The 14860-nt window shown below is 35.6% G+C and overlaps 1 protein-coding gene across 7 annotated transcripts in view; it reads left to right on the top strand.

Moving 5' to 3' along the window:
• Positions 1-14860, top strand: part of LOC110962602 (adhesion G protein-coupled receptor L3-like) — a 266798-nt gene that overhangs the window by 228231 nt on the left and 23707 nt on the right. For all 7 annotated transcript variants that reach the window (XM_051943682.1, XM_051943683.1, XM_051943678.1 and 4 more), the window contains 3 exons: positions 410-630; positions 8266-8332; positions 12019-12110. In XM_051943682.1, coding sequence (XP_051799642.1) covers positions 410-630; positions 8266-8332; positions 12019-12110 — 380 coding nt within the window. The remainder of the gene's footprint in view (positions 1-409; positions 631-8265; positions 8333-12018; positions 12111-14860) is intronic.

The following is a 14860-nucleotide window of genomic DNA, read 5'->3' on the forward strand; positions in this document are numbered from 1 at the left end:
TTTTATTTATTTATATTTTTTTTGCAGTGTCTGATCATAAAATTATCAGCTGTTACTTTACAGATTTTCCATGTTTTATTGAATTACAGACAATAACTAGTAAGAGTCCCAAACAAAAGGTTAAATTTCTTGTTACCCTCAAAAAAACAGAACAGGCCAAAACTGTGCATACCGTTCACATCAAAAATCTGTATTTTCACATATGAGAATTTGTTCTTGAACAATTTATGACTATAAAAATGCAGTTTTGCTGTATTTAACAAAAACAAAAATCATGATTTTACAGATATTTGTCATTATATAAACTTATGCGTATTAAGGATTGGAAAATGGTAAATGATCTTCTGAGTTGTTATTTTACAGATTTTCCTGTTTTATTAAATATGATTCTCCCGTCAAACCTCCTCAGATTGCCTGTGCCGTCTTCGCCGCCCTGCTGCATTTCTTCTTCCTGGCGGCGTTTACCTGGATGTTCCTGGAGGGCGTTCAGCTCTACATCATGCTGGTCGAGGTGTTCGAGAGTGAACATTCGCGCCGTCGCTACTTCTACCTGGTGGGATACGGAGTTCCAGCGCTGATTGTGGCAGTTTCGGCTGCCGTGGACTACCGAAGCTACGGCACGGACCGAGTGTGAGTAAATCAGACCTCACAGTCTGCATGAATTCTTACAAAGAACGCTTTCCTGTTTGAATGGACGCTAATGAGTTGGCACCTTTGTGAAGCCATCTCAGAAAACATTTGGTTCGATTCATTTTCACACTTTACTGTTCAAGAAAACTACATTAGTCCACTTAAGATAAAGAAAACACATTGAGATTCATTTAAGCAAAATATCACTCAGCTAAACCTAGTGAAAACCTGGAGAATAACCCTGAATACTTTACCTGCTATATTTGTTTTTGTTTTGTTTTTTTACCTCACCAGCATTTATGCAACAGGGAACAAAGCTTTCAGATATAGTTACCTCTTCTACTATCAGCTCCTAAACTTTTGAGGGAAACTGTTGGATCTAATATTTTGCTATTAATATCAAACCTATGGAGCTGTGAAAGTGGAATGTAAAGTGATTATGCGTGTCTACAGCCACAGAAAGCAGCTCCCAACTGGAAAACTGTGTTGGTTCGAAAGGCTTTAATCATCTCTCCAATAGCTATCGCTCATCATCGACTTCGAATGGAGCAGAACGGTTGCCGGAGCTGCGTACATTTCCCTCTACACTGCTGAACTGACATTGTTTTGACAGTAAAAAAATAAAAATAAAATACTTGAAGGAGATCGTGGTGGTGGATGAATGTCAGGCTATTGTGGTTCATGTTTTAAGATGCACAAATTACAGGAGAAGGCTTAAAGATGGAGATTGAGGAACAGAATAAGAGGCGGGAGATTAACAAAAGCTGCCTTTTTGTGTTTCCTACCCGCACTACATAAGATATAAATTCCTGTCTCGGATCGCTCTCCATCCCTCTCTGTTAATCTCGAGCCCATCTGAAAATAATGAAGACCAGCATCAGCAGTTTGCTTCTCAGATGTTTATCATATACGGCTCGTGCTCGGTGCATTTGCAGATCGGCGGAGCAATAGTTCTGGGTGATGGATGAGGTGATAGCTGCCACTGCCTGAGCCTTGGCATCATGTGAATAATTAAAGGCTGCCACCGGTGGAACAATTATACGCAGCCATTGAAGGATGAGGGAAGGGACGAGGCGTGACACCTGCTGGATAGCAGAAGGTTGGGGAGGGCACAGCATCCTACCGCCAAATTGATTTTTGGTAGCGTAGCCGCGATATCGTGGGCGGTGTCGGAGGTATCCAACAAGTTGCAGTGACCTAAGTGCAGCAGATGAATGAGCGACCAAACACCTGAAGGTCGGCTAGCTTGTGAAGTCAACTGTTTAACCTGAATCTCTCCGTTATTCCCACCGATTACTCTAAATGTGCCTCTAAGCGAGACGGGAACCTTCCTCCGTTCAGTGGTCAACAAAATAAGGATGCTGTGTAATTTCTCCAGTTTAATGAAAGTAATACATCAAACCACCTGTAAAGTCGTAGTTTCAGTAATGTGGTTACTGGTACAGTAGCCTGGTAACTGTTTGTATATGCAGAAGAATAGGGGAAGGCCCATGGTGGAGGTTTCCTATAAATATTTAAAGACAGGTGACAAACTAAAGCAAAAACCTACATAAGGAGTGTTAGTGAGACGTATCACCACCACAGAACAACCTCAGTGTGTCTGTCTGGACCTCTACTGGAGGCATGAGCACAATTCTGCCAAAAATACTCCCGCATTCTGTGTTTTGATGATGGTGCAGAGAGTTGTTGGTCCAAAATCTCCCAGTTGAGTTGAGTTGTGATGACTTTTGAGGGTTGTTGCATGTAATTTACATTATTTGGGCTCAGTATGGAAAAAATAAAAAAGCAAAAATCTTTTTGAGTTACAACAACCTGAAATCATGTTCAACCAACAAACTAAACTGAGTTAGGAGGATTTGCTTTTTAAGTTACCACTTCGCTAATGATTGGTATTGTAAACACAACTCATAAAAATTAAGTTGTTCCAACTATTTTTCTGTATTTAAAAAAAAAATTGTGTTACTTATATAAAAATCATGATCATGAATGGAAGCTTTTAAATTGACAAACTTTTAAAGAATTACCTTTGCTCCAATTTACCAGTTTTTGACTTTTTCATGTTTTTGTTCCTCTAGTAGATTTAAAGAAATTGCAACCAAATTGGTGGTTGTTATCTTTTTTATATACATTTTGAGTTTCAATGCACAATGTCTAAATCTAGAAGGCAAAAATAATGCAAATTAGATTTGCTTCATATATTCTAAACAAACATGAACAGTCCTGTCTGGCTGAGCAGATTTGTAAAGTCGAAACATTTTTCTCCTCGCTGGTTTGCTAATCTGAAGCATAGGATTGACAAATTTCTCTGCTAAGCATGGTTAGCATGAGCTACATGTGGAAGTAGAACATATTTCATCAACTGTATGAGCAATTGTAGCCCTCAGTAAACTAATCCACTGTTGGGAATATCACAATTTAAAATATTCTCAAATTCATTGCTTGAGTGGAATTTCTTCATCAAAAAACCTGATATTCACGTTGAAATGTCGTATTTGTTCAGCCTGAAGGCCATCAAACACAATGATTAGCATCTGAAGTTGTCCTGGCATGTTTAGTAGGTGAAAATCCTGAACTCTTTCATTTTATTAATTTCACTTTCATTGGGTTGCTCTTGAGTTTAGTCAACTGACAGATACATTTGAGTTTAAAATACACAAAATAGTAAGTAGATGCAACATATTTAGCTCAACTCAACCCTTTAGAATAATGTTTGAAACTCATCAGGTTTATCTAAATCAGTATTTTTCTTGCAATTATCCAAGACTATACAATTACTTTTAAGAGTGTTTAAATATGCATTGAAAGTAACATTTGTTGTCTTTTAACAGTAGTGGCTGCTAAACATTCTATGTTAGTTGACATTGGAACTATTTAGCTGAATATTTTGACTTGGCCTAAGAGGTAGCATGTTTTGAAAGGATGTTCTGTATATCTGTAGAGAGTTGTATTTTGGAGGAAGGTTGGCTGAATATAAGTCTTCTAAGTGCTTCTTAGCTTCTCTCTGTACAAGCAGACAAGTAAAGAAGTGCAGAAAAATGTAGCAAACTGATGTCTTTGATTATCCGTGTGTTACACTTGACCCTCGCCTCGGAGGTCACAGTAATCCCTCAAGAGTCTCTTGCTGGCATTCTTCTTCTATTTTCCTGCTTTTTGCTGGCGCATTGCTTTATTTCCAGGTTGCAGTAGTATCTCGAATCCATTGGCAGAGATTTGTATCACTAGAAGAGCAGAAAATGCAAACAAAATGTTGCTCTTTGAGTGCCTTTAATTAATGTTCCCAGATATAATGGCTACAGTTATGATGAAAACATTTACATACACTTGGATGTGTATCATGACTCAGCTGAAGTTTACTGCTGGAGAAGAAAAGGTCTTCTGGCGGAAGATTCTGTGATCAGATATTACAACCATTGAGCTATTTGGCCACAATTGCTAGAAATACGTTTGGAGGAGAGAAGGTGAAGCCTTTAACCCCGAGAACATTACACCTACCATGAAGCATGGTGGTGGCAGTATTATGCTCTGAGGCTAATAGAACTGGTGCTTTCCAAAAATTTCTGGAACAATGAAGGAAACCATAAAATCCTCAGCATGAAGTTTGGCCTTTGGATACAGTTGGGTATTCCAACATGGCAATGACTCCAAACACGCATCCAAAATGGTTAAATAAATAAATAAATAAAGCAAACAGAAGAAGACTAAATTTGGCCAAAGTGAAAAGGGGAATTTTTGTTTACAACCATAAGTTTTTCAAGTCACAATGTAGTTTAGGACTTCAGTCTAACTCAAAGCTACTAGTCATATTTGTTGCCCAAAGAACAACAAACCTACCATCAAGCATCACATGGTGGTGGTAGTTTTATGCTTTCAGGCTGGAAATGGAAATGTGAAGAAGTATTACTTCCATGTTCTGAAGGAAAACCTAAAATCATCAGCTGGAAGGTTGGATGTTGGACACATTTGGGTGTTCCAACATTACAGTGAGTCCAAACATGCATCAAAAGTGGTAAATAAATCTAGCTGGAGTTACTGTTTTTTCTCTCCCAAGTTTTAAGAACCTGTGGGCTCTGATGAAGAAACAAGTCTCTCAGAAATGCAGCAAATTTAGTTGAACTGCACCAATTCTGTCAAGATAAGTTGGTCAAAGATACAACCAGAAGTTTATGAATGGAAACCAAAAGCACATTGCTACATGTATATGTTTGACCCTATAGATCTGTCATATTTCCAGTTGACCCTTCATCTATATAAATCTATAAAAGAACCAAAATGCATGATTTTTAAGAGTTATAGGTCCCATTGGAAACTTAAGACTGCAACGATGTACATGATCTCTATAAGTGTATGCAAACTTTCATTCACGACTTCAAGGAAAAAAAGTGGTTCAAGACCTCAGATTGACCCAAAAGCTGCTGGTCATTGCCACAGTCCAAATATTTCACATTGCTTCACTCACTCACTTGGTCATCATCTCACTATCACACCCGTGGAATCACTCTCTGTGCTGCAGAGTCCAGATTAAGTTGCCTTGGCTCTCAGGACAGCATGTGTCAGCTCACTGCAGATCGGTGGCACAAAATGCCAGAACATTGAGCGCAATCTGTTTGCCCGGGTTGAGTTTCTATCTTTACCGCTCGATTTCTGTAGGAGTACAAAAAAAAAGTAGCACACGAGGAGGGGAGGAAGCCGAACACAAGCGTGACACAAGTGGAGAAGGCGAGCTAAGAGGAGGCAGGAAAAAAGATGACAGCCTGCAGCTCCTGCCGCCTACCAAGTCTTTAAATCTCTCTATGATCTGAAGAAGAAGAAGGCAAAGACGAACAATGGAACCTTCAGCATAATTTATAACAGCGACGGTCGGAGCAAGCGCTTTGATGAGCTGCCAGAGTTGTGTGCATGTTGTTCAGATTTTGTTTGTTCGCTGCTTCGCGTGTCCATATATGTTGTTTTTTCTTCCTCTTTTATCCATTGATACCAGTGAGGGGGAGACGGATCAAGTCTCAGCTACAGCAAAGGAACGTTCAATTTTTGTCATATCACTTGTTCTGCAGTATTTTCTCTTGTTTCAAAGTATTGTGCGGAGTTGTCGGTGAGAAAACCATGAAACCACGTTCAAGACAGCTGAGCCTTACGTGTAAATTAAGCATCGAAGACACTGTTGCCGTACAGTAAATACAGGAAATGCTTCATTTATGTTTTGCTATAAGAAAATGACTAAATGACCAAATTACACTCATCTTTATATCTCACTTTGTGTTAGCATTACATTGTAAAATTTGGATGAAATTGCTTTAGTGTAGAGCCAAAGTTTGCTTAAAGATACAGACTTACTGTAAACTACGGTGAGCTGTCAACAACTAAAAACCATTTAAAAAAGTTCAATGTCAGATTTCCATGTGAATTGAAGCCCTAGATGAAGACAAAGTCCTTTATTAATCAGTGCGATCCGATCTGTTTCCTTCATCACAGCCCAATCTCCGAACAGATTACATGTAAAAGAAAAGAACATTTTGTAACCGTCTTTGGATGATTTTTTTTTGACATTTTTATCTGCAGCTCTTTCCTCTGAAGCTCCCAAACACTTCAATTGCTGTTGAATTCCAACTAATTCTCTGCAACTTCCATTCTGGCTCTCTGTCATCCTGAGTGACATCGCTGCTGTATGAACTGTAATTTTCCAGTGGCCAAAAATGGAGGCGTCTGTCTGCTGCAGCAGCGGAGATTAAAAGATTAATAATTCAACCGCAGGTCATGAATCATGTTGCTTTTTCTCTTGTTCTTTTGCCATTTTCAAAAAGAACTCTGTCACCTTCCAGTGGTTCTGTTTCTTCTGGCGTGTGTTTGGAGAAGAGTGGCTTTCTGTATTGTGTTGATAGGAAGCGTGAGGTCAGGAGAGCGACTTATTTCATTATTGACATAATTACAGCAGCTCGTCGCAGTGAACTCGGACATGTAAGGCGCTTTTGTCGAGCGTTTGAAGACTGTGTGTGTCTGCCGAGGTCGAGGTCAATCTAATTCCTTTGGAGTGATACAGTCAGGATTCAATTGAAATCCATAAATTATCATCTGTGGTGGTAATTTGGAACTTAAACCCGAGTAATTGGAACAAAAATTATCGTTGTACCTCCATGTTCCTCCTGACAATAACAGTAAATCAAATATTTTTTTGCAAATTAAAACACAGTTAGAAATTGTGTCATTTTCGGTTAAGTAAAAGAATGAATCGTACCATTATAAAAATATTAATTTTTGATGTTTACATTATGTACACTTTTGAACTGTTTCTTTACGGTTAACATGTAAATTAATACTTTTTGACTAGATAGTATCTGTAATTCAACAAAGGAGGGAAAATCTGCAAGCTAACCCTGAAAAAATATTGTAAAGTGTTAAAAAAAATGCAAATTAACTGCAAATATCTGAAAATGATGACATTTTCAAGGAGATTTAAGAGCAAATTAGTATTTTAAAAATGTAAGTATTTGATGTGGACATCAGTTTTAGCCTGCATTTTATGGTTACATGTAAATTAAAATATTTTTCTGGAATTTTTTCAAAAAAATTTCTGGAAATTTAATGAAACTGGCAAAATCTGCAAAATAGTAATTAAAATATATTTGCTATAAAATATAATTTTCCTTTGAACTAAACAGCATCTATGAAATAATTACATATTTTGCTGATATAAATACAGTAAAAATAGTGTAACCTTATGTTTATACATCGCAAAAGAACAAATCTCTATACTGATTTCTTCATCTATGATTTTAGTAGATATTTTTAGTAATTTAGCAGTAGAGACAATCAAAAAACACTGTTTCAAAACTAATTTGCTTTTTCAGTTTTTAATATATATAATTTTACTTTCAAATAACAGCAAATATCTTTACAGTCACAATTATTTTTTACAGATTTAAATACATTAAAAACATACAAGATCAAGTTAATATTTATTTTTTTAAAAATGAAGATTTTTTCTGTGAATATTGTTGATTATGTATTAGTCATGCTTTTTCCTTTTTTTCATGGTCAGTGTGACAATTAATATTTTTTATGTGATTTTACTAGATGTTGCCTGTAATTTAACATAAGAGGGAAAATCTGGGAAAATATATATATATATATATATATATATATATATATATATATATATATATGTGCATTTTTTGTAAAAGTACAGATTTTTGATATGGAGATGTACAATTTTGGCCTGTAACTTAATTATTTTTGTCTGTATTTTAGTATAATTTAACAAAACAGGGAACATCTGTGACATAACAGTAAATTGTCCAAAAAATAAATTTGAAATTGTTAAAAAAAATAAAATCTCATATGAAATCTGTACAATTATGATTTGTGGTGGTAATTTGTCACCATAACCTGACAAATTGGACCAAAAACTACAGTTTGACCTACTGCTACTCCAGTTCTGCTGTTTTGTCTCTGAGAGGTTGTCATTTTCACTTTCAGCCTCCTTTTTCCTCCAAATTCACCCCGATGGTCATAATTCTTGGAGCCACCTGGGCGATCTGTGTTTTGAAGTGTCTGTTCCTCTTTGTCACTTCAGCCTCCTACATAATGAATCCCCTCTGAAGCTCTAACCTCAAATCTTTCTCCCACTCTGTCTCTTCGCAGTTGCTGGCTTCGCTTGGACACCTACTTCATTTGGAGCTTCATAGGACCGGCAACCTTGATAATTATGGTAAGCGAGCCCCCCACCCCCCACCCCCACCCCCACCCCACCCCACCTTCACCACATCCTCCCCTCCTGCTCATTAACCCTGCTTAGCCTGCGGGTCGTTGCTTAAATGGTCCACAGAGAAGCTCTTTTTGCGGCTCCGTCTCCCTCCTCGCTCTGCCCTGTTGAGCATATAAGCCACCGGCGGCCACCGAGCCGTCCAGGAAAACGAATGAGGGCTGCGGAGAATATATTGCAGTTTGTCACCTCGCTGCAGAGACAGTTTTTCGGGGGGGTTGTAGAGACAGAGAGAGTGAACTCTGCTCAGTATGCAGTGTTGGAGTAATCCGCACTGCGATTATGATTGATTTTGTTCCCCTTCCAACTCCACTACCTTCTATTTTTTTATCATCTCCTCCTTGCAGGCGCTCAGAAAGCTCTCTGCATGTTTTTTTTTTTTTGTTCCTTCCCCAACTAGGACGTCCTCATTTCCTAATAAAATGGCTCATTTATTGATCCAGCTGCTTTAAATCTAATAGAGGGCTAATGTTCGACAGGCTGTAAATGCCGCTTTGTCACCAAAGATGCACCACAGATTTACAGTGATAGTAAATTCTTAGTAACAGACACATAAACTTGCACTGGAAATACAAAATCCTGAAGAATACTGTGAAAATCTGGCAGCAAGCTGTCAGAACAAATAGGTTAAGAAATGGTGGAATACTGTAACGACAAAAAACTGTCGTTCACTTGAGATAATAATAATTTATTTTTTCTCTATTTTGTCGTGTATTTTTCTACTGAGTCAAATCCACTCAACTTCAGTTTGATTAATATTATCTCAAGTACACAATGAAAAAAAATTATGAAAATTTTAAAAAATGGAGTTATCTGTTTTTGCAAATTAACTCTTCATATATGTATATATATATATATATATATATATATATATATATATGAGTTGAAATTTATAAGAGCAAAATCAGAAGAAAATCTTTAAAATAGCACTAAAAAACAAAAATTAGATTTTTCCCCTCTTTTTTTACCATTTCGATTCTAAAATATGCAGATTTTTTCTTTTGAACAACATCAAAAATCTGTAAAATAATTATCTTTAGGCTCGATCAAAGACAATTTAAAAAAAAAAGTGCCATTTGTTAAAAAAGGCATACATAACATAAGTAACAGTTTTGACCAGTGTTCTAAGGTTTTCCAATAAAATGTATCATTTTTGTTTGTATTGTAGCAGTTGATATCTTTAATTTAACAAAACTGTAAAAGCATAGCAACAATATAGGTAACATAAATGTCAATTTTTCCAAAAATATCAGTTAAAAACTGCTTAAAAATGTGTGATGTAAGATTTGACCGGCTGCTTAGTCACCAGAGATGAGCTCCTAATTCTCCCAGAAAGCAGGTAGCCGTGATAATAAATCCTGTGTAACAGCACATAAACGTATAAATATCTCTGACAACAAACAAAGTGACAATATGCTGGTCCAATAGGATTATTTACTGAAAAAAAAAAAAAAAAAAAGCACAAATGTGTGATTCCAACAATTTTTAATACATCTTTTACTGCCCGGCTATGATGTGGTTGCCAAATCCAAACATGCATAATGCACTTTCACGCTCCAGTTTGGCGAAATCGTTCACAAAGCGTCTCTGACTCACCGCTTTTCTCTCCGATTCACAAACAACAATATCCGTGTTGGAACGACGGCTCCAGCTCACATCCAATTATACCCACCGGGGAGTTTGGAGAAGGTTTCCGGCCAAAAGGTGCATTTCAAACTGTTGAAATTGTTAAGTTTCTCCTATTTATTCTCGCCTCATATTATCTGAATGTCACCTGTAAACAGCAGTAAGTGAAATCACACTAATTGCTGTAATTTGGAGGCGTCGCTCTACTCAGACCCCCAGAAATGACTCATCTTTTTTCTATTTTTGTGATTACCGGCTCACACTGAGAAAAACCAAATAATGAGACACACCAGACTGGGTTTGTTTGCTCTAAGATTTTTTATGGGGTTTTTTTGTTTTTTTTTAATCTAACAGTCAAATTAATTTTTCTGGCTAATTACGGAGTGCGAGGAGCAAAAGTTCAGCTCGTTTAGACGCATTCAACTCAACTTGTTTGGGTTTTTTTTTGAGAGGCCGGGGAGTTTAAAAGTTTTTTTCACTTATCTATGTTTGAAGCAACAACCAAAACAACAAAACAAAGAAAAAAATGTCATCCAGGAACAGAAATGGAGGTAAATTAGAAACAGTCTTCATAATATTTTAATTGCTGAAGGTTCTTCAAGCTTTTTAGAGTGTTCCACCAAATATTTTCGTCTCCTCTATTATTAGAATAATCATAATTGTCATTATTTTCTTTATTATTGTTATTAATTGCAGTAGTATTGTTGTTCTTAGAATTTGTATTATTGTTATTTATTATTATTAATAGTAGTAGTAGTAGTCGTAGTGGTATTGTTGTTCTTCTTCTTATTATTTATTTATTTAAATTTATTTAATCTTTTTTATTTAATTGTATCATGTTAATCATCTTTTTAGCTGAATAAAATACTGTAATTTTACAGTCACACATTGCAAAACAAACTAATAATGTTCACATTATTGTCACATTAAAAAAAAACTTTTTTTATGTGAACATTATTTACAGTTTTGGCCTTCTTTTAAAGAAATATCCAGCATGTAAATTAATACTTAACATAAAGCAGGCAAATCAGTAAATTAATTATTATTTTTTCCAGTCTTTATATACAATATTTTTTTCCTCTAAATAAATGAATGAATGAATGAAGTACAGATTGAAATACAGTAAAATGAACAAGCTGTCATTTACTGTTTTTACTTTTTCTCATGTGGCCGTTGTTTACAGTTTACTCCGTTTTCTAAGTTCAACCTGTAAATTAACGCGTTTTTTCTGTTCACAAGATATTATTTGGAATTTAGCAAAACAATGGAAAAATGTGAAATATTAAAAGAACAAATATGTAAAATAGCAATTCAAATATTGCATTTTCTTCCATTCTTCATAAATGTAAGTATAAAAATGTTTTAAAAATTGCATCAAATACCAGTTTAAAAAGTAAAATATATTTACCACTTTTCAAGCACTCATAAACATAATTTTCCCTTCAACTAAATGACAAACATCAGTCAAACGATCATATTTTGGTGCATTTAAATCAAATAAAAATAGCAAATTTTAATGATAAAATCTATGTTTGTGATTGCTGACTCACATTGGGGGAAAAAAATTCAACTTGCTTAGACTTTTTTTCTCTAATCTGTGTTGAAAACAAAGAAAGAATGTCACTCCAGGGACAGAAAAGAGGTAAATTCAAAAAATCTTGAGCCTTTTACAGAATTTTCCACCATTTCCAGATATTTTCATCCCTCCGGTGTAAAATAAAGCAGCAGCAGTGGCAGTAAATCCCTGTGGTTTGCCTCTAAGTGTGAATATGATGGGAAAAGTGTGAATAAGTCAGACGGAAAGGCTTCCTCATACAAATATGCAGCTGTCTTGTCTCACCGGGTCCCTGTTTAGACCGTCGCAGCGCCACAGAGGTTTCATAGGATTTTGCGCTCTGTTTGGCAAAGTGGGAAACCGAGTCTGGCTACTGTGTTCCAGCTTTGTGCTACAAAGTGCCCTGATTTAAAATGAATGCAATCTTCATTCTCTTTTCTTTTTTCTGTAGCTCAATGTGATCTTCCTGGGCATCGCTCTCTACAAGATGTTCCATCACACTGCCATCTTGAAACCAGACTCCGGTTGCCTGGACAACATCAAGTAAGAGCACTCAGATCGCCGAGATTTCCATTAAAGCCGCCCAGAAATAGAAGCGTCGCTGACGTTTGTGTTACAGAACGTTCCAGTGAATTCAATGTCAGTTTTCCTTCGGCTTAAAGAGCAATTTTCTTTTGCACAATGCACCGTGTTCGAGAGATCTACTGCTAATTTAATGTGAAAGTAAAAATACTGAGCAACAGCACATAAACTTAGACTGGAAAAACTACAACCTCAAAAAAATAATGAAAGTCTGACAATAATGTTCAAAAACTGACAAATATCTGTAAAATAATGATATTTTTATCTGATTTAAACACAGTATTTGTCTGTAATTTCACAAAACAGCCAAAATCTGTGAATTATTTACTTTTTCAAACCTTAAAAGGCATATTTTTTTCTTTCTAATAAATAAATATAATAAATACTGATTTAACTACATGAAAATATTTTGTAAAAGAACAAATTGCAATTTTTAAAAATTTACAATTTTGGCAGTTTTATGGTTAACAAGCACATTAATACTTTTTCTGTTGTGATTTTCACTATTTATTACATGTAATTTAACAAAATACACAATATCTGTACATTATTTTGCACTTTTCTCATACTTCCTTCAAATAAATTACAAACTTGTATTAATCATTTCCAAATAATTAGAGTAAAAACATTGCAATGTTCTGAGCTAAATTACCATTTATTGGAATGCTACTTTTTGATGTGGACATGATTTATAGTTTTGGACTGTTTTTTGAAGTTTACCATGTAAATTAACACTTTTTTCTGTGATTTCCTGACATGTTATCTGTAGTCAAACAAACCAAGGGAAAAAATGCGACATAAAATTAAAAAAAAAAAATTAAAAGTCGCATAAAAGAATACAAATGTCCAACCTTTAATATACATAATTTTCTTTTTTTAGTGAATACAAATGCTTGTCAAATTATCATGTTTAAGTTGATTTAAAAATCGTAAGAAATGGTGCAATTTTATGGTTATCCTTGTGTAACATGACATTTTTTGAAAATGAAAATGAATCATTGTTTCCTGCAATTTTACTCATTTTCTATCTGTAATTTAACACAACAAAAAAATCTGTAACGTAGCAAAAAATATTTACTTTTTTTAAATCGGTCATATGAATAATTTTTCCTTTAAATGAACAGCAAATATCAGTTAGGAAAAAAAAGAAAAAACGAGCAACATTTATGCCCAGTGTTCTTTATTCAATCTCCTGTTTCCGACCAGTTTCCTCCGTCTCGCCTTTCTCCCCCTTTGATATTTTGAAACCTCATTAAAAGCACTTAAGGTTGTGAAGGCCCCACCCGAGGGTCCGGCGGTCTGGAGGTAAGCGCCTCCCATTACGCTTAAAGGTTGTGTCAGAGCGGGTTAAAATCAGACATTATTCTGCTGCGTCTCCATCATTATCTGAAGAACAGTTAAAGGCCAGGAGACGATCTGACAGGTGACCTGCTGCCGTCTGGGTGTCAACATGCCGCTGATGAATATTCATTTCCTGTGTGTTTCCTTCTATTTATCTCTTCATGCCTGGCTGCTCTCAGATAGTGTGAGAGCTTCGGGGACAATAATGACTCTACCTCACATGCAAATGCTCTTTTGATGTTTGCAGATTGTGCTGCTAAAAGTTTAAACGCTTCACGATGCTCTCTACAGGTGAAGGTGAAGTTATTAGCTCAGAAAAAAAGTTCCAGACAAGAAATCTTGACTGCAGGCGAGATGTCTGGAAGTGCAGTACAGATGTGTAGATTCAGTAGAAGTACTCGTATCCTGGTGGAATAATGAGAAAAAACTCGCTGGCTGCTTAAAGATGCAGAGACGGAATCAAAACAGGAAAGTTTGGAGGCTGTAAAACCAGAACAATGAACACAGACAGCGCTGGGTGAAGCAAAGAGGACACGCGCACACACGTAGTTTCTGTCTTTTGCAACCCAAAAATGTCAGTTTGTTGATGAAATATCTTGTGCATTGATCCAGGTGCTTTAAATCTGATGTTAATGTGAGTATTTGAGCTGAAGATTACTGAGATCTGCTCTTATTTAGAAAAAGTATATCAACTACATACATTTCTCTGGTGATTTTTTTTTGCCTCTGTCACATTTTTACTCACTGTGGGCTCATTTTACATTGCAATTGAACAGCACAGTCATGGCTGGAAGTAGAGAGAACTCAGAAATGTCCTTTTAGTGACACGAGTCACACTTATATTTCCATAAATCACAATAAAATAAATATCTATGTTGACTTTCTTTGGTATTTACATAGCAAAAATGGAGAAATTTAGTTAACTATGTTTCCAAGTGTATACATGCTATGATACTTTTAAATTTGCTTTCATGCTTGCTTTCCCTGTGGAAACAGGCTGCAGTTCAGCCGAAAAGCAATGGAATTGTTGTCAGTGTTTTTGCAGATGGGTCTTCATGGTTATTGTGACAAGGAAGAATTGTTTGTTTTTTACAGAATCTGCTGTTTTTTTAGAGGAATTTTTTAACGAGACATTTTTTTTAAAAAGTTGAGCTTAGTTTTGAGTAAATTTATGGTCACAAATTTTTTTTAAAAATCCATTTTTGATGTTCAATTATATACAGTTTTGGACTGTTTTTAACTGTCAAATCAATTAATAATTTTACTTTTTTCTGTTATTTTACTATGTAGCAAATCAGAAAATAAACAAAAATAAATTGTTCAAAAGAATAGCTTTTCCGTCTTCCATGTACGTAGTTTTTTCTTTAAAA

Source organism: Acanthochromis polyacanthus, chromosome 23, assembly GCF_021347895.1.
Source record: "Acanthochromis polyacanthus isolate Apoly-LR-REF ecotype Palm Island chromosome 23, KAUST_Apoly_ChrSc, whole genome shotgun sequence".
In the NCBI taxonomy this organism is placed as follows: Eukaryota; Metazoa; Chordata; class Actinopteri; family Pomacentridae; genus Acanthochromis; species Acanthochromis polyacanthus.